Source organism: Symphodus melops (genome assembly GCF_947650265.1).
Source record: "Symphodus melops genome assembly, chromosome: 1".
Taxonomy (NCBI): Eukaryota; Metazoa; Chordata; class Actinopteri; order Labriformes; family Labridae; genus Symphodus; species Symphodus melops.
The window spans coordinates 33,876,881-33,898,020 of NC_136691.1; the positions used below are offsets into that span (position 1 = coordinate 33,876,881).

Below are 21,140 nucleotides of genomic sequence, written 5' to 3' on the forward strand. Positions count from 1 at the left end.
ATCTTGTATTTCATCCTTATTTTCTGTGGAGGATCTGGCTCAAACGTTGATAAAACACTGTGCTGCACTCCTGACATCGCAGCCTGACCCATATTAACAGAACCACCTCTGTAGTTTATATATTGTGTCTGGAGACGGACAAGAGATGTTTCGAACTTAAGAGGGAAACTTCTTAATTATCGTGCAGACTTTTAAAATAATTAAATAATACATTCTTTAAATTAGATCTAGAAACTTCTCACACGTTATCACTGTAGCTCCTTCGACCCCAATTTACTGAACACCAACAACTTTTCCACATCCTTCAGATCCACTGACTTCTCTGCCATTGAAGGTTTTAAAACACTGACATCTCATTTCTGTTTCCTGATCCTCCCCTCTGTTGACTCAACATAATTAAATATTCCTCTTCTTTAAAAAGAAAAGAAGATTCTGCTTTTGAGCTCCACATATCTCCAAAAATATAACAAGGATATATCTTTAAACATTATTTTTACATTTTCTACAGTAAACAACTCATCAAGGAAATTATTCTGTTAATAAAAAAACAGAACCTCTTAACCGCTAAAAAGTGCTGGAGTTCTTTTTGTATATCATATGTTGGTATCATAAAGGCAGACTGACTGACTGACTGGGGCCCAAAGGGAGGAAGGGGCTCTTGATTGGCTGTTTGTTGGCTTTTTTTTTTCTTTAAAGCTTCTGTGAGGGATTTATTGTTGTGTTGATTTTTGCAACTCATGTGAACAAAGCACAAGGATTGAGCATGGACATGCTTCAATTGTTTCCTTATTTGAAAAATAAAATGTGATCTGTTCCTTCTGCTTGTTTATGTTTCACTGAAGGGGCGTGTCCAGACTTTTTGGCGTGTGGCGGCTTGACTGGGACTTGAGCAGGGGTGGCATCACGTTTTTGTGCACATGCTCATGGATGAACATTTATATCCTTCTGTCTGCACTAATCCCATCAACTTTTATGTAACACAAAATAATGGCAACATACACATACATTTTTAAGCTTATGTCACATCTGCACAGTGAAAACTATGAGCTGCCTGAATAATACATACAGAAATCCCACCTCTGACAAGCCACACTTCCTTAGTTAAGGATTTTGGCACTTGGGGTCGTTGATAAGATTTCAAGGAGGGGCCATGCCATCCCTGGCCACCCTTCTGGACACACCTGGCTAATACATGTTTTAGGCATGTATTCTTCTTCTAGTGAACCCCTTTCCCTTAACGCTGTAAAACCTGCGCCGGCGGAAGAGCAACAGCGCCGCCTACTGAGGGAAGCTGTTTCTACGTGGATTAAAACAGAGGGTCCAAAGAGAAGAGAGAGTATTTGTTATGATCTGAAAATGTGCTCTAAGAGCTGCATAGTTAGCATTTTTGGAAGTTGCTTTCATATCCATTATAGAGGAAACGATGGACTGAAGTTAATAACCACACATAAACAAATGCTTTAGTGATGTTCGGATGCTTTCTGCTTTGATACATCTAATTGTAAAATATTAGTCAATCCTTTGAATTGGTTTGTGTTATCTACCTTTGAAAGAGTTGTCCGTACTATTGTTAATGTCATATCTACTTCTATGCAATCATTTACTTTTTTCTCCTATATTTGAAAAAGTTAAAAGAATAACTTATATAAAGAGAGAAATAATGAACATCAAGTATCGTAAAATATTTAGTTTCCCATTCAACAGCTCACAGTTAATTCCACAAACCTCCATTGTTTCATAGTAGAGGATAAAAACCCTCAGATATCACAAAATGTACACAAAAAACAAAACTATCAGATCTTAAAAAATAAATAAATTCGAATATAAACAAAACAGAAAGTTATGTGAGGAAAAAATAAAATCATTAACTGTTATAGCATTACAGATATCAATGGGTTTCATAGACAGATCACACGAAAACATCAAATGAATTTTTTATAATTTGTCATTTTTTGTAGCACAATATAAATAAATGTAAAATAATAGCTGGAGATACGAGAACTAAACTACAAATGATGCAGACCAGCTGACCTGCAGTAATGCAAACTTTGTGAGATCTGGAGCAGGTGAGTGTGTGTTGGTGTAATACCTGGTGACGACAGGAAGTCACACACACACACAAGGTGTGAGGCTGCCGGGCGTGCAGGCAGTGTGTGTTTAAGCCATCCCAGTGTCTCAGCACAGACACCTCTGAGCTGAATGAGCTGAACCGCTCCCTACAAGGAAACACCAGGTCAGCACTGAGGGCTGGACACACACACACGCACACTGTATGCACACACACAGACACACACACACACACACACACACTGTATACACACAGACAGACAGACAGACAGACAGACAGACAGACAGACAGACAGACAGACAGACAGACAGACAGACAGACAGACAGACAGACAGACAGACAGACACACACACACACACACACACACACACACACACACACACACACACACACATACACATACACATATTGGGACAAAGACAGATAGACAGATCCACACACAAAAACACAGTCAGACTGACAACAAACACAACACAAACTACACGTAAACAAATCAAACAAATCGTTCTTTTTTGTGTGAGGGGTTTGCAGTTTATTCTAAAGATTCTCAGTTTGTTTATATTCTCATGAAACTGAGACATTGTCAGGTTGCACAACACAATATGTTGTTCCTGCAACATTTCACGTCCACAGGACGGCCTGGTCGCCCGTTTAGTGCACTATGTGACTTTGGCTATATGGCTCTACGGCACCAGTTCACACGGCAGGCTTGAATTCAAGAGGCTGTGCACATCATGGTAACAGTAGAATCAACAAACACGTGTCTGTCAGATGATGACACATATAAAGACAGTCAAACAGAAGGACTGGGTTTAAATCTCTTATAAAAACCAGTCATGTTTCAGATACATATTTCTGTCCAAGTAATTGAAAAATTGAAAACGTTTCCTTAAATGAAAACATCAGAATAATTTGCTAAACAGGTCACAGCTCCATTATCAACAAGAGGAGAGACAGAGTGTGATTCACTGTAGTGAAGCTCCACTGTCACTACGTCTTCTGCAACAGAGCAATGTTTGTTTTCCAGTCTTTTAAGCCACGTTACGTTATGGCATTGAGGAAGCTCGAGGTATAGAGGAACAATGGAAGCTTCACACACACACACACACACACACACACACACACACACACACACACACACACACACACACATACACACACATACACACACTCCACAGATCCCTTCTCACCCTAGAACGTCGATGTTACGACCTCTGATGGCGGTACAGAGGTGGGATTTATTTATACAGTTTAAAGTTATACAATCAATACATTCATGTGATTTATGTAATGAGCAAGTTTCACCATCATGGTTTGTTTTCAACTCAAATGAACAATATACGTCCAATTACACGTATGATTGACATAAACTGCCATTTCCACACTTTTCTTTCAACTCATGAAGCCGTCTTTTCAGGAGCGCATGTATGTAAAACAGTTGTGTAACTTATCATCGATTTAAAAGTACTCACATTTACAAAAACAGCATGAGGAAAACTTAACTGTTTAATGGAACTGACTCACGCTGAGATGGGAGTATTTTAACATTTCGGTTCGGATCCGTTATAAAGGGGATGGTCACGCTCTCACCATCTTTTGATGCACTTATTTTCATGTGTTCTGGATCATCTTGTGGAAAATTGAGAGAATGGAGTTAGATTAAAGTGAATAATAATTAAGCAACACTATTTGAACTTGTTACCTTAACTCGTACTTAATTAAAGAAGCAAAAACATCAGATGTGTGAATGAATAAAAGACTGAATTATAAAGTCTGGACATCTGGCTACTTTGCATTACACTGGTCTGCCATGCACACACGTTTGTTTAAAGCAGCAACTTCACACTCTGAAAACACCAAACACCACGTTCATTACTGAGACTGGATATGAATGTTAAATACACACACCCGCTCACAGCCTCAAGCACAAATAAATGCACAGTCATTCTTTATCCTGGAGTCCCTGCATCTCAGTAACACACACACACACGCTCACACACACACACACACACACACACACACACACAGGAACACACACACAGAGGCACACAGGCAGAAACAAGTCTTTCCAGTATCTCAGTTGTGTCTGTCACTTTGTATCACACCAAACATCTCCACTTCAACAGCTTCCCGTTTAAACTTGTATTATATTCACTTACAAAAAACAGAGAAGAAGAAAAGTGAAGAAAATTGTACCAATACAGAGTGAAAAAGGATCAAGATTCAGGAAGAGAAGAGGGGACAACACATCCCAAAGACGAAACACGAAGAGTACACACACCCAGAGAAACGCAGTCGCACAACTTGTTAGTGTATTTGCTCAGACAGCCAAGTCGACCAGAAATAAAAAGAAGAGGATATCCAGGACTAACAAAAGGAACAGGATCCCACAAACAGGGCAGAGGAATGGAAACATCCGGTCATAAAAGAAACTTTCAAACGAGAGAGGAAAGAAGTGAAGAGGCAGAAGATCAATCCAACATCCTGAACTGAGAAGGTAAATAAAAAGTGGGTAAAAAAGAAGAAAGCTCATGCAAAGTACCTGTCCTGTTAAATAATGCGGCTTCCACCATACCTTATGGCTTCAATGGAAAGGCACTCAGAACAAACATGTGGTATAGTGTCACACACCTAGGGGGAGGTGTCATTTGGGCGGCTGTGGCTCAGTGGGTAGAGTCATCATCTCTCAACCGGGAAGTTGAGGGTTCGATCCCCAGCTCCTGCGAGCAACATGTCCGATGTGTCCTTGGGCAAGACACTTAACCCTGAATTGCTCCCCCTGCTCTGTCTGGGTGTATGCAGTTCGCTGCTCCTGTAGTTGAATGCTTGGTGCGCTAAATGCCCCACATGGACAAATAGAGTTTCGGAAAAAAAACAAAAAAAACAAAAAAAATTCCCTTTATGGCGTCAAGAAGGGAACATCTCCAAACAGCTTGTTTGAGCACACATTTTCTAGAAAGTGGAGCAGACAAAAGGGAGGGGACTTTTCTCACAATGGGAGGAAGTTTGTAGATGGGCTCGGGACACGTGTGTGTTTGAAAATCATGGTTAAGTGCATTCTGTATAACGCATGACCTTTAATTAAAGGCGAGCATCCCGCTCACGCAACCCAGCAGCTGTATCAACAGATAGCGGGTGAAACTGAATTAAACCTCCAGTTGTGTTTTAAGTAGGGCTGTCATCATTAATTTGTTAATCCCAATGGCATTAAGGTCAATGTATTCATTTTTTAAAATCACATTATTCGCATGCCAATCGTCTCACCGAAGGCTTTCCAGCCCAGTGTCTCACTGTAGCCACAGTAATGGAAACAAAAAGACATCCCTGTGCATTGAATGTCTCATTACACTTTAAAAAACTGGCTGACAGCTCAGTTGAACAGAGAAGGGAAAAGACAATGATAAGGTGTAATACTGAGAGGGGGCAGAGAGAGTAATGGTGGGATGAAGTTGTTCAGCCGCTGAGCTGTGTGTGTGTGTGTGTGTGTGTGTGTGTGTGTGTGTGTGTGTGTGTGTGTGTGTGTGTGTGTGTGTGTGTGTATGTGAAGCTCCAGCTCTGCGTTAAAAGTACTTTACAAACATTTGTTGTGCTAGCAGCCAAATACCTTCTCCGTGTCTCTTGGTCATATTCTCTTTACTCTAGTTTGGACTTTTTCAGTGGACCTGATTATTTTTGGGAATTTGGACTTTGTTAAGTAAGTATGTGTTTAAATATGTTGTTTGGTTTCTGCATGTTGTTCCTCTTCTTTCTTTTTCTATTACAATATATCATATATATAACATATCAATAAATATATGCCATTTTATGCACATACATACATACATACATACATACATACATACATACATACATACATACATACATACATACATACATACATACATACATACATACATACATACATACATACATACAGGTCCAACCTCACAAAAAAAGAGATAGCCCAACAAAAAGCAAACAACAGCATAAACTGTAAAGGAGTTTTACTCACATTCAGCAGGACTGAACTGAAGGTGTCTATGCGATGTTGCTCAAAACACACCAGGAGTAAAGTAACTCACAGCTACATTACAGGTAAAGGGATAAAGTGCTGGTGAAATGACAAATAGCCCTTTTGCTCCAAAAAATGGCATATACATGTGTTTATGTAAATGAGGTGAAAGCACACATGACTGGAGTTGCAGGCATAGATGTATTTATGTTTCTCTATAGTTAAGTATATAGGAGAGTTATAGTAGAGTTTAAAGTAGTTATAGTTAAGTTCCTCAGGGTTGGCTTCACTTTTTGCCTTTACATGTTTTGTGTATGTATAGGTAGCATGACTGTATATATACTCTAAAGACACAAAGCTATTTATGAATTAGTTTAATGTTTAAGTAGTAATTATAAGTACAATAAATCTTTGACTCTTCTTCATCGTGTTGCCATAATTAAGTCAGAATCAACTGTTTTCTGTCTCTGTGAGTCCTTTGTACAAAGACAATGTTTTACATCGAACTCAAAATTGGTCCAATCTGAATCAATATTTATAAACTACAATATAAAAACATTCAGCACAGGACAGGCAGCCTGTGATGTGTGCAGAAAAGGTCACAAAATACATTTCTTTTGCCGGATTACCATTCTTACTGTACTCTCAATGTCACCTTTAGGCTGAGCAGGGCTTACATTGCACACACACACACACACACACACACACACACACACACACACACACACACACACACACACAGGCATAACTAACGCACACCAGAGGGCATTCAGATTCCTCCGGGATCTCTGTTGTGGTGAAAAACAAAGAGAAGGCTCGATATCAAATGAACAGCTACTGATACTAACATGAAAGTCATCAGTTCGATAAATAGATGTTCCTCATTAAAACCAGGAGGCGACATCATATTCTGTTCAGCCCTGACAATAAAGCAGCTGTATGTAAAGAACAGTGGTGCAGTAGGCACACTCTGTGCTGTGGGTGTCCTGCAGGAGCAGCCGTCAGCAGATCTCGCTTTGAAGCCCAAACCTCATATCCATTCATAAGGCCTCTGACATTTAGGCGCTGTCAGAATCTATAGAGAAATGCTTTCAAACTGCAGGAAAGGACGCAAAGTACAACTTTCACCCTCATAAGAGGATACAAGAAAGGTTCAGCTTCTTTCAGCCAGTCTCTGCTGAGGGATCGCTTCTAAAATGTGTCACCACAGCAGAATTTCAAACTTTGATACGATTCTAGTAAAAATCTAACAAAACTCCTTTATTGATTCATCTGTATTAAAAATAGAAGTTCTGGCACCCCAGAAGCGAGGCAAGGAAAGTTTATTTATATAGCACATTTACACAAGACATCAAAAAGCATCATGACAGGAAAGAAAAGAAACGTAGACATTTAGAACTTCACATAATAAAATCTGATGCGTTATATTAAACTCGCAATTTCTTCACTGTCCTTCCTACCTTTCTTTTCTCTTATCACTCTGCCATCTGTGCTTCAGTGGTGGATTTACTTTGAAGTCGTTCAGTCCGTGAAAGGACTCACAACTGTGTCACTCACAGCTACTAATAGAGTTTTACATTTCTATTAGAAAAGAGGAGCTTTGTTATCTCTCCACCTGTGAAAGGAGCTGCCGAGGTTCAGTTCCCCTCTGTAACTCGACACTCCTCCTCCTGGCTTAGATGCGACCTTGTAATTCTCCTCGTGGTAAATACCGCTCCTTCTGATCCTGAATCTGTGATTAAGAGTCAAAGAGCAACTTCTGCCTCCAGCCTGCTCCGCTGCTGTCTGTCAAGGTCACTGTGTCAGTGTGTTTGTGCGTGTGTGTGTGTGTGTGTGTGTGTGTGTGTGTGTGAGATTATGCTTATGGGATAGTGGGGACCTGCTGAGGAAGCTGAACAGAGAAGACGAGAGGAAGAAAGAGAGAAGGAGAGAGAGACTACTGCAGTGCGTCTAAAAAGAGAGAGAGAGAGAGAGAGAGAGAGAGAGGGGAGCATCATGAATATTAAAACATGACTTTATCTCCATCCCTCGCTTTCAATCTGTTCCCTGATTGGCTGCTGCTTAAATTATTTTTGGAAAGGTGTGAAAAAAGCTACAATTGTATCACCCTTTGAGCTGCAGCCAAAAATAAATGAAATGAAGGAACCGGAAATAGAAATAAGAAAAAAACTAAACTTAAAAAAAAAGTCAGAGATTAAAAAGACAACAGCTGTTCAGCTTCATCATCAGCAGACACAGAACACAACATTTCACTTTAACCCCAAAATAGATTTAACTGTAAGTAAGGGCACATCTGCACTGTGTTTGGGTTATGTAAGTGTGTGTGTGCACGTGCTGGATAACAGTGGGAGTGGCAGTGTTGCAGAGGGTACTACAACACGCCATCACCTCATCCATCTGGCCTCTGCTAATTAACACTGCTGCAGGAGCTGTACACACACACTCTCTCTCTCTCTCTCTCTCACACACACACACACACACACACACACACACACGCACACGCACACACACGTGCGCACCTCATGCAGGACATGGAGCTGAAAGGAGGAATAGAAGAGGACAAAAGATGGAGATTAAGTAACGGACAGCACCGCTGGAAGCAAAAATTAATGAAAAAAGGAGGAAGAATTTGTAAAATATAGTCCAGGGGACGAGATTATCCCTATTGGGATTTCTTAACAAAAAAACCCCAATTCAATCAATTACATAAAAAAAAATCAAAGGACGCCCATGTCATTGTTTGTGAATGCACTAAGAAGACATGTGTCTGTACATTTCATTTGACTGATATGGTTTATAGATTTCGAGAAATGTACCTGTTACTCAGATCAGTGTTCTCATCTCAAGACATAAATCAGTAAAGATTACGTGAATAAACAAACAGAAATGACTCATTGTAACACTTTGCAAAACTAAAGTCATCATACATTTCTGAGGGATGTGACCCACGGCAGAGAACACACTTCTGATTCTGAACAGCTCATAAAACCCTCTGCTCCCCCTCAGCCACCTTTTCAAATGATTGCCATGACAACCGTATTTTACGAAGGACTTTACACCGAGAGGAGCCAGGTGTAAGATTTAAGGTGTAACTTCTGCCTTATGTTTGAACTATCTCAAGAGAGGTAACACCTTATTAGTGGAGAATAAACTCCTTCCTACAATAGACATCAAGGTCAAACATGCAGCTGTAAGTGCACATGCATAGATCACTGGTAAGACTATATCTTGGTTTACTTCCTGGGTTTGTTGCACAATCTACGTATGAACAAGACATGGGGATGATGCTACTATTACTTTCAGCCTATATTCATCTTTTTTTTGAGAAAGTCACGTCAGTGAATAACCACTGTGATAAATATAAAAGAGATGACTATTCAAAGCAAGATCAGACAAAAGTTCTCTTTTACTCTTTTACTCTAACATAAACATGTACCACATTTTGACCTCAGGTAGGTGCTACAACAATTAGGGGGATGAAAGGACAAATTAGCATGCGAGCTACAGAAGAGGTCGACACAGCTCAGGTATCATCACAAGGAGAGGAGTGCAAGAAAACTCCAGCTGTTGTGGACCAGAGTCTGTATTATTTATCAGCTCTTAAATACTTCAATTTAAGCACCTGAATCCATTCAACTTAACTTATTATAAATAACTCAAAGAACTACTGCTTCCACCTGACCAGGTGTTAGCTAGGATCAGAACCAGGACTTCTCTGATGGACACCAACAACCGGCGTCCTGTTTCCGCTGTGGAGCTCCTGTCCATCTGTCTCCACTGAGTGACAGTTTCCCTGTATCTAACACAGCACACCAAAGTCGGCTTCAATCTGTCGAACTACGGCGCTATGAACCCAAAACAAGCAGGTTATACTGTGACTGAATAAACAGGCTGAAAGGGAGGATGAGATACCTGCATCATGACGTTGACTTGGAAACATTTGTCTATGAGATGAGAGCAATAATGATTTTAAATGCATGATTGTTTAATAGAGTTTCATATGAAAGCTCAGTATGTACAGAGAATCTTAACACTTGAAACAGAGACATTTTTCATACTTTCATATTCGTATGGCTGTCAGGGTTGTCACAAAATCAGAATTATAAACTTTGATACAAAGCTTGTAAATTCTTGTGTTCTGCTGGGTATCACGCCAACAAAATAAAAGTCTTTGTTACCCAATATTGGGAAATGTCTTGTTTTTATTTGCCAAAGATTAAAAGTAAATGATTACATACTGTTTACATTGAACAAAAACATCAGCAACATTTCAGTACCAAAATGTTGCTGTTGATTAAAACAACAGAGTTTGTATCATCTGGAAACATTTGATATTAAAACGTCAAAGTACCAGACATTTGGAAAACCTTACGCATCATGCACGATAACGTCTATTCACTACAATAACTTTAACACGACATAAACTCACTCCACTCTCATAATTACTCTCAAGTGTCACTTTACATTGAGGACGACTGGGTGTGCAGCGACACACAGTTCATGCTCTGTGTAGTAGAGCAGCTCAAGTGTGTGTAAGAGAGAGTGTGTGAGAGTGTGCAGCCAATAACTCAGAGGGTTTCTGTGGGAGCTGATTGGGCCATGGATCTTTGGTAGAGATGAGAGGCCATCCACAGTTATTCCTTCAATAACTCAAAGTCATCTAAAATATGAGAGAGTGTAAATCATAATTATTGTGGTTTTGATTCCCTGTGAGCTTAATGAACATCTACAGCAGAGTGTGTTTTATGTGTGTAAGGCGTTAATGGAGCCAACAGAAGGTAGAGAGGAGGAGGACAAAGACGAGGTGAACCCCCCGCACACTGGGTCAGAGCTGTGTTTGATTTTCACCTTGGTGTGTGTTTGCACATGGAGGCTGAAAATGTGTCAAGATAGCAGAAAATGTGCTTGTGCATGTAAGACGTGTGTGTGTGCTTGTGTGTGCGTGTGTGTGTGTGTGTTGCATTAATTGTTGTTTGTGTGCACGTCTGTCCCTGGTGCACATGTGTGTATTCTCCTCATGTGTTCGTGTACGTGTGTGTTCTGGTTGAGGATCTATACTGTGGTGTGAGATGAGTCTGCAGAATTCTCGCCTTCTCCTTTTTATTGTTTTTAATGAAATGCAGGAAGTCACCCAGGTCAATACACAGAGCTGCTTCTAATCCAAACTGCAGACAAAACTGGAACAGATCAGAATTCTTAAAGAGGTAGTCTGGCTGAAGTGTGTGTGTGTGTGTGTGTGTGTGTGTGTGTGTGTGTGTGTGTGTGTGTGTGTGTGTGTGTGTGTGTGTGTGTGTGTGTGTGTGTGTGTGCGTGTGTGTGTGTGTGCGTGTGTGTGTAGGTGTGTGTGTGTGTGTGTGTGTGTGTGTGTGTGTGTGTGTGTGTGTGTTTGTAGGTAGGTGTGTGTGTGCATGTGTGTGTGTGTGTGTGTGTGTGTATGTGTGTATAGAGGGGACCGGGCAGTCTGCATGAAACAGCTAAAATCTGCAGTGTCCTCGTCACAGTGTGCTTGTTTAGGAGCAGGTCGACTGTAAGACGACACAGCAGGGAGAAACACACCTGCTAAATTTAGACAGGTGAGAAAACCTGCAGAGATGGCCCATGTTGAAATGCACAGATAATGTTTATCTTAATTATAATATCGATGTGCTACAAACAAAAAACAAATGTCCAGTAAGAGAATACTATGAGAAAACTGTTTTGTTATGATCAAGAGCCAGTAGACTGGAGAAACAGGATCAAGATGTAACATCAGGCTCAGTGCCATCACTGTTTCTTCAGTTGAATCATCAATTCAAACACACAGATATGAACACAAAGACTCATGCATCAGTCTGTTTTAAGTCGTTGTCATGGTTTGGTTCTGTGTTTCTGTGTGTTGGTGTTTCCTGGTGTTTACTTTGGTCTTTGGTTTACTTTGTTTCCTTGTATCCTTGTGTCCTTCTATGTTGTCTGTTTGTTTCCTGTTTTACTTGTGTTTAGGTTCCTAGTTTGGTGTTTAGTGTTTCTTAGTCTAGTCTTAAGTGTTTCCTGTTTTATTTTGTAATATCTGGTTTAGGTTGTGTTTTCAGTGTCAGGTTTTACTTTTGGAGTTATCCTCAGTGTCTGGGGCCTGTACTACAAGCGAGTTCAACATATCCAGGGTCTCTTTGGGTAACCTGGGTTCACTAACCCTGACATAAGAGATCGTGATTATCAGTCCTACGAAGCTGATAAAGCGGGACTGTTTTTGTCAACCGGGAGATTACAGGAAATCTTCAAGAAAGAAAGTCAGTCAAAAGACAGTTAGTTTGTTTGTCGTCTGATAGATGTGAAGATAGACGGCTGCAGTGGTTAAATTGCGCACACACTGATGACCTTCGTATTAGGTTATTCATCTACTGAGATCAAGATCTTATTCCTTAAGAGTGACCTGAGGCCTGTACTACAAGAGTGAGTTTCACATAATTATCCAGGGTCTCTTTGGGTTATCTGGCTTCACTTACTCTAACATATAAAGCTCGTGATTATCAGTCCTACGAAGCTGGTTATCAACCTGATCCGTCGACCCAGGGTTGCCAAGTGAGTGCTCACGTAAAAGGGGCGGAGTTTGCGTCATTTAACCTGTCACAATCATCACCGTGTCTGCTGTCAGCAGATCGTCATATCTACAAACATATTTACAAAAACTACAACCTAATATAAATGCGTTAAGACAAACAGGCTCCCAAGAGACACAGCTGCAGGAACAAATGCAGGTAGGATGTGAGGAAAAACTGCAGCTTATATTTTTTTCATCATTAGTTAGAACTGACTCTAACCTGCTCCGGAGCAGTTAGGTGTTCAGCACAAGTTACCGTGGTGATATAACCAGGTAAAAAGTAATCGACCCTCGTAGGACTGAAAACCCAGAAGTGACCTCGCTAAGCTCAAATCCTGCTTCGTAGTACAGGCGTCTGGCCAAGACTGCAGCCGCACACATCATAATAATAAGAAACAGTTCACAAACAATAAGGTCACCGCAATGACAACTTTGAGAGAAAGGGATGAGATTAGGGATCAATGAGTGCAAAAACAAGACTTCCACTGATCAATCAACAGTACAGGACAATTCTGCAGGTCAGTTTTGAATACGTGAAGCCTTAGCCAGGGTCAGCCCTACTTTAAAGTATCGCTTTAAAAGCTCTTTTTGTTAAGCCTTTTGAGATAACAAGAAAGACTGATTGATTGATTAAATAAACAAAGGTGTCAAAGATCGGTTAAATTCTAAAAAGATTTGAGTTTTGGAAAAAAACAAAAACATTTGCATTGTTGTTATTGGCTTCACAGGGGAACGCAGCAGCGTCTGGGGTTAAAGAGAAACAGCGTCAGAAGAAGAGACGGACACTATATAACCTCGATCACCAACAGGTGTAATTAAAAGGATCCTGATTTATTTATTTGAAATTGGACAGCAAATTTAAAGTTGTTCTGGGTGTTTTAAACATTTTCTCGGACTGACCGATCCAGCCGAATCGCGATGGGTCAATGCAGTAATGCAGAAACATGACAACGTGAGAAAGACATCTAAAGTGACAGCAGATGGCAGCAGTGATGGTACATTTATAATAACTTTATAGGGCAAAGGGTAAAGTTCAAAGTATGAACAACTGAATTTCCCAGAGAGAAATAACTTGATATAAAGTCCTGCCTTTAATAAAACCCCACCCTTCTTAGAAAAGCCTGATCTGCAGTTTAATAAAGGCCCCGGTTATGATGTGAGGGTTTACGGTAATCCATGCTGCTGTCCCTAACCCTCTTCACACAGCATCTCACATAACAGTCACTGTTTCCTCCACCATTTAATCCTCCTTCATATTGTTGTTCCACACACACTGACAAACACTGTCGTCCTCCTGGAAACCCCGAGGTCAGTGTGATGGTAACACACAGCCTCCCTGCTCAGGTGTCCTTGATTTAAAAGGACTGAATTACGGGCTGCTGAAGTAAATCTTCATCCCCTTCACCCCCCTGAATGATCCTCATTCTGCACCTCGGAGTAAACATCCTCGTCTGCTCCCTCTCCTTGACATCCTCGTCTCTGTCTGATGACTCATTAACAGGATCAGGGTTACCTAGACATACGTACATCACTGCTTAGACGAGGTCTCAAAACATCCAACATGCTCCAACAATTTGACTCATTCAGTCATACAGAGAATTCAGGGTTGTTAAAAGGAATAAAAATGTGTTTTTTAAAGTCTGATATACAGAAGAAAATGGTGTTAACCATCAATTTGGAGTAGATGTCGGTGTTACGTCACATTATTTAGTTGCGCATTATGGTGGCAGAAAACAGAGAGGCAGGCCTGATCCGTGGTTTACGGGTAAATTGTCTTGTTGAATGTTGGAATAGTAACAAGAAAAAACAATACAATAAATGTTACTTTGTGATTCTTCAAAGTCAAGTTAATGTCCCGGAGGCTCTGAATAATTCTTATAATCTGGAAGCAAACGGTGTAGTAGGATGTTTAATGTTATTTTGATGGTAAACAGCGCTCCTCAAAAGCCACAGGATTATTAAAAACCATTAGCTGCAGTTCTGCCGCCTGTTATGCTCCGCCCACAAAATACATCATCACTGTGTACAAACATGAAAAGAAGAGAGTGGACTACTCCAGAGACAACTAACCCACATAAATAAAGGGACAGAATAAAGTACTGAGTTAAAGGTCACAGTGAAAAGCTAAATGTGGCTTTGCTAAAACATACCTTCTCTTCTTCTCTGGTTTGCATTGTACATCTTCCTACCCTTTACTTTGCCTTTGTGCTTTTCACCCTGACTGATCATGAACAGGGAGCATCTGAGGAAAGGTGGGATGATTGACAGGTGCCTGTCACAGTCAGCTGAGTTACTGTGTGCTGCTCGACTGTATAGTCTCCCACTTTGTCAGAGTTTGTTGCGGCTTTAAAGCTGAGTCCCAAAAATCACGTGAAAAACTTCCCAGTTTTCATCACTGTTAACATAATAATATTATACTTGTTTCCAGGTGTTCAACTTATAACTTCATCCTTTATTAAAAAAAAAAGACAAGCATCTTTTCAGTCGGTGTGTCGATAAATCAGTGTTGTTGTCAAATGTTGTTTTCAAGGTGGGACTGTTGCACTATTGTATTACATGTTCTCTTACAGAGGTACAAAACTGCAGAGATGATCACCGATAGGCCGACATCAGTACAAAGTGAAGTTGATGTCACTGTGAATGGGCGAGCCGGAAGGAGAAGACTTCCACGTTGGCTTAATTTTTCAACATCAGAAGTTGCAGCCTGGGTATGGCACACGTCAGTGGTGGAGCCAGACCGTAGCACAGACAGAAGAACGGGTCTGCGGGTTGTTACAGCACACGCTATCGAGGTGAGTAAAACGGTATTTGCTGCGGCTGTTGTACTTCCTTCTACAATCACCACACTTTCCAATTGGCTATGATTTTGATATTTTAACCAACCAACAATGTGCTTCAGGTTGCTTAGCCGTCCTTGGAGTTTCCCCCACACAACAAGAGATCGGATCGTTAATGTTAGCAAATTGAAATCACCCCTGAAAAAACAAAACAGCATCAGGCCCTAAATCAGCCAGATTTTCTTGTAGTGTGTACCCTGTGCAAGGGTCTCAGGCTGTAACACTTCTTTCTCTGATAGGTATTGCTAAAGATTAGCTGTCAGTATGCCATCAAGACGCGAAGCGTTAGCCGTTGGAATGCTAACTGTACGGCTGTCAAGTCAAAGAGAAAGTCAGCTGCAAGAGGGTAACTTCATTCTGTGGCAAAGTAACACAAAAAACATGCAATCGTGGTGTTTAAAGGTCTGTGCAATGTGCTGCAGTAGCTGTCTTACATTGTGATGGAAACACCAATGGAGAGAGCACGACTACATATCTGAGCGTGTGCATGAAGGTGTGCTACACTGCAGAGTAAACAAGCCCCATCAGAACCAGCTATCACCCTGTGACTGTTTAACTTACAGCCTGCGGCTGATTATAACGCATAGACAGCGCTCTGCTTATCCTATGAGTTACGTGTGTGTGTGTGTGTGTGTGTGTGTGTGTGTGTGTGTGTGTGTGTGTGTGTGGCAGTATTATTGCAGCATGCAGGAGTATACAAACGGAGACAGAGATGATACTGTAGCCTGCAGGTCACCTCAGGGTGCCATCTGTCCTAAGAGCCAAAGGGATCAATCGATGGACGAACATTAATCTGGAGAAACTCTCGCCTATCGCTCCGACAGGATGCCACTGATTAGAATCAGAAATATGGACGCACCCTCTCTGGATAATACTATCCAATGTGTCACTGTGCTAACTGAGCTGCAGAGAAAAAGTGACTCTGTCTCCGCTCTGAGCTGCAGTCAGAAACCAGGCGTGAACACTGGTCTCACTCTGTGTGAATATCTGCTGACATCACTGATGAAGGTGAGACCGGGTGGAATCAGGAAGTGATGCTGTGAGAGTCTCAATGAGCAGGTCCAGGTGTCAGAGGAATCATCAAGAACAAATCACACTCACAAGAATCTCAATCTCTGTTTTTAATTGGTGTAAAAACATGGCAAATACATTTGCACAGCTTCCTTAATTAAACCAGCTCTTTCATATTGTTTGTGACTCTCTCGCTTAGATAAAGTGAGGCTGCAGAGGCCACCAGGAGAAGGAAAACAATCACTCTTATTACTTAAAGCTCTACGCATATGTTCTGCATGCCGCTACTCCTCAATAATAATAAATTAAATTAAGCGTGGATAATAATTTTCTGCTGTGGTCTTCAGCTAAATTACCACGACAACAAATGAACATGAGAATAATCCCGGTCCATAAAGCTTTACAACAATAGTCTCTATCACACCTGAAAACACAGATCATGCATGTTCCCACTGATTTCAACCTAAGCGGGAAAGTGAACAGGTTAAGACATAACTGATTCTACATTTTTTTAATAAGCTTCACGAACAGAAATGTGGTAAAAGGTACGAGGACAGACAGCTTATCTCAATAATTTGAATTTGCAGAACTAATATCAAACACCAGGTACATAGTGCTCACAACAATCAAAAGTCAAATCAGATCTGCTCAGACTAAAGCTCTGTGAACAGAACACACCGACTGCACCCCATTATTCCGTGATGTAAAGGTCCAGACAGACAGACAGACAGACAGACAGACAGACAGACAGACAGACAGACAGACAGACAGACAGACAGACAGACAGACAGACAGACTGACGGACAGATAGACAGATAGATAGATAGATAGATAGATAGATAGATAGATAGATAGATAGATAGATAGATAGATAGATAGATAGATAGATTCCTGTGTATGTGTTGTCAGGTGACCTTGCCTCACTTCAGCCGTGTGTGAATTGATGCTTGTGGGCAGTTTGTGTGTGTGTGTGTGTGTGTGTGTGTGTGTGTGTGTTACAGTAATGACCAGCAGATAAAGCGTGCAGGATCGACGATGTGTTTCTCAAGCTGTGAGTGGACACACAGCCAGAGTGTTTGATTGGTTTATCAGCGACAAATCTGCAGCTGCCTCTGCACCCCTCTAAACCCCACCCCCATCCCCGCATTGAATCTAATACTGCTACAGTCCCGGGACAAATCCATCAATCTAACACACACACACACACCCTCACACACACACACGCACACACACAAAGTGCCAACATCTGAAGCAGCAGTGTCACTGTTATGTTGCGTTAAAATCTTATGTAGTATCTGTCTCTCCCTGATTCTCACTCACGCCCCGAGGCTGTCTGTCAATATCAGTAGAGATATCGCTTTATCTTCCTGTCATTATTATATCCCACACACACACACACACACACACACACACACACACACACACACACACACACACACACTTTGTCTGCAGTGATTCTCTCTCATTCTGCTGATAGAGCATGCACTGATAAACAGCCCCATTAAACAGGTAAAATAAACATGGATTTTACAACCTGAACCTGTACTGTCATGCAGAAATGATGTGAGCAGGTTGGCACAACTCCAGCTGACATTAATATTTAAAGCTGAAGGAGAAATTCACCTGACACAGTCAAATGTAACATTTCCGCCCTAGAAAGTCCAGGTGACCTACGAACAGGATCAACGTCATTCTGCACACATTTGACAAACTATGGCCCAATAATTCATATACATATAAGTACACTATTCTGACTGGGTGCATTGCATGTAATGTAACTGCATTGTCACCAGTTCAGTTCTGACAAACAACCTTAGTTACATTTCAAACAACAATGTCTCTGCACTGGTTTCCTATCTGACTAAAATACAAAATGCCAGAATAATATCACTGATGAGATTAAAGGCAGCCAAAGGAAAGAAATATTAGATATTTAAAATAAGCAGAGTCAAAGAGATCTTCATAGTCATCGTCTACACAGTAAGTTTCAGGATCTGCAGATATCTGCAAACAGAATCTATAGGCTTTTGTAGTTTCTTTATGACGTACTGAGCAATCAGGATTATTATGTAATAAAGCAGTCAATATGGAGAACTCGATATGCACTTTGGCTCCAATGTATCCTGGACATTGGCTTTTATCAGATAGCAATTTAGCATTTGTGCATCGCTAAAAGATGTACAGTAGCTGCATGCAGGTGCAGCTTTCAGTCCGATTTTAAAAGATGTCTCTCATTAGGGTTCGTGTATTTGCCTAAATAATAAACTTTAATTATGATAAAATGATCTAAGACATGATACATGAGCCCGAAAGACCTGTCTGTCTCTTTTCAAGACTGAAACAACATCGCTAACATCATCACAACATCATGGATACTAACCTGGTTGAGAGATGATGAAAAGTGCAGGACAAACACTTTTCTTTACCAACGTAGTTTCGGAAGAACAGACACCGTTCATGCACATCTGTGAGGCTAAATGCTATCATCAACCATCACCATGCTAACATGCTTGTGACAAGAAATGTGTCATTCAGGAGGATATCGCCAACTTACTGTATCAAGTTTTCACACTAGCACATGCTAACTTGCACTGAAAACAAATTGGCCTGTCACAATAGGAGATTTTTAAACTTTAATTTAATTGTAGAACAAACAAAAGAATAAACACCTGTTTCAACACTACTACTTCTGAAGCTTTGGTACTTTTTGAAACTATAGATCATTAAAACAACAGCGATTTTATCATTTAAAACATATGGCATTGAAAGGTATTGAATACTTTGACAACTTTAAAAACAAAGAAACAACAACAGAAGCGGCATTTTGCAGTTATTTGGTCGTAAACCTCAGAAACATGATGCTACATTTAAAAATCAACCATTATCAACAACATAGTAATTGTTTGAATATTTCAGTCTATGTCAGTAGACTACCACCATCACACCATATATATATATATAGCAAAGGCTGAAAATTTATCAAACATATCAAATAAATACTAAAGTTCTGCAGCAGTGTCCATCCTTCAGGTCATGTAGACTGGATTTATAAAAGCCTTGTTAATACTTTTTTAAATTTCTTTGCAGTTAAATAAAGAAAATGATCGTTCCAGCTCAATCTGACAGAAACTGTTATGTCTCCTACTTTAAGGTGCATTTTTCCTTTTGTGGCTAAACGGCTGAATTTATTCCAGACATCTCTGTTCTGGATGCACAAAGATGACACTGATTTGTCACTCACAGCCACAGTTAAACTTTAATTCTTCACAAACGTTTTCTTAATATGATGAAAATATCCCTGGTACTATAAATCTGAACCCACCAATCCATTAGTTACCAGCTGAGACCAGCTTCAACTCCAGCATGCAAACCCACACATACACACACAGAGCAAACTCTCAGCACACACACACACACACACACACACACACACACACACACACACACACACACACACACACACACACACACATACACACACTACAGAGTTTCCACGGCTGGGACACCATATAATCAAATAAGAGTTTGTCCTCAGCAGCACTCTGAGGCCCTGAGTCCTGCTGTTGTCCCCTCTGCTGCTGCTGCTGCTGCTGCCTTGCTCTGCAGCACAGCAGCAGGGCGGAGGAAAAGAGGGAGGAGGAGGAGTGGGAGGAGGAAAAGGTGTGACTCTACCTTGCCCTCGTTCCAGCAGAAACAGATGTTACTGGAGGTGCTGAGGATATCTGTAATGAAGGAGGAGATGCCGAGACGCATGGTGATAGACAGCAACAACGCGCAAGCGATAAACAGATAAAAAAAAAACTGAGGGATAGAGAGAGAGAGATGCAGGAGCTGTTAACAGAGCGGAGACCGAACAAGACTGAGGAGAAGGAGAGAGAGAGGGAGGGAGGGAGGGAGGGAGAGGGAGAGTAGGAGGAGAGAAGGAGAGAAGAGAGAGTAAAGAGGGGGAGAGGGAGGAGGATGGCAGCGCTGCTGCTGCTGCATGCAAGTGTGTGTGTGTGTGTGTGTGTGTACACCCCAGAGTGTGTGTGTGCATCTAATGCTCAGCTTTTAGAGAACAAAGCTAACAACACAGGTTTACAGTATTTTTTTTTTGTCCACATTTCTCTGTGAGCTCTTTAGTTCCAAACTTTTCAGTCTGCAGAAGTTACTGATGATAAATAATGCATCACTTTAAACTGCTATGACACAGAATATATTCAAAGAGCATCTTTAAACAATCCTAAACTGTTCTTTTAGTCAAACAATATTACTAAATGACACCACATTCAGGATGGTTTTGTGAAAGTCAACATACAACCGGATCAGAAGTAAACGTGCTGCATGGTGTCATTACTGGACTCTGACTGGTTTGCAGGACTATGAATTTTCATGTGTTTTGAATATGTATGAAGCTTCCCATGTCTGTTAATTGAAGCAACAGAACACATAAAATGCTGTAATTATGCATCAAGACAGTCAAGACAGCACAGTCTGGATTCTGTATCAAGGAGGAGGAATCAAATGCAAAGTCAGAGACAGCCTCAAAAACAAAACAATAATCTGTGGGCTCAGTGCACAGTGTCATTTTCACGAGGGAGATTAATCTGTCAGTATTTCAAAGATAGATCAAAGTTTAATTTTCATTCTTGAGGTCACAATTTCATTGCCTTTAAT

At 40.7% G+C, this 21,140-nt stretch overlaps 1 protein-coding gene across 1 annotated transcript in view; it reads right to left on the minus strand.

Annotated features, from left to right (window-relative positions):
* Positions 1-20,316, minus strand: part of LOC306828294 (tight junction protein 2-like) — a 104,112-nt gene extending 83,796 nt beyond the window's left edge. The window contains exon 1 of the mRNA XM_079350678.1: positions 20,157-20,316. Within this exon, the coding sequence (XP_079206804.1) occupies positions 20,157-20,237 (81 nt within the window). The 5' untranslated portion in view covers positions 20,238-20,316. The remainder of the gene's footprint in view (positions 1-20,156) is intronic.
* Positions 20,317-21,140: the final 824 nt, after the last annotated feature.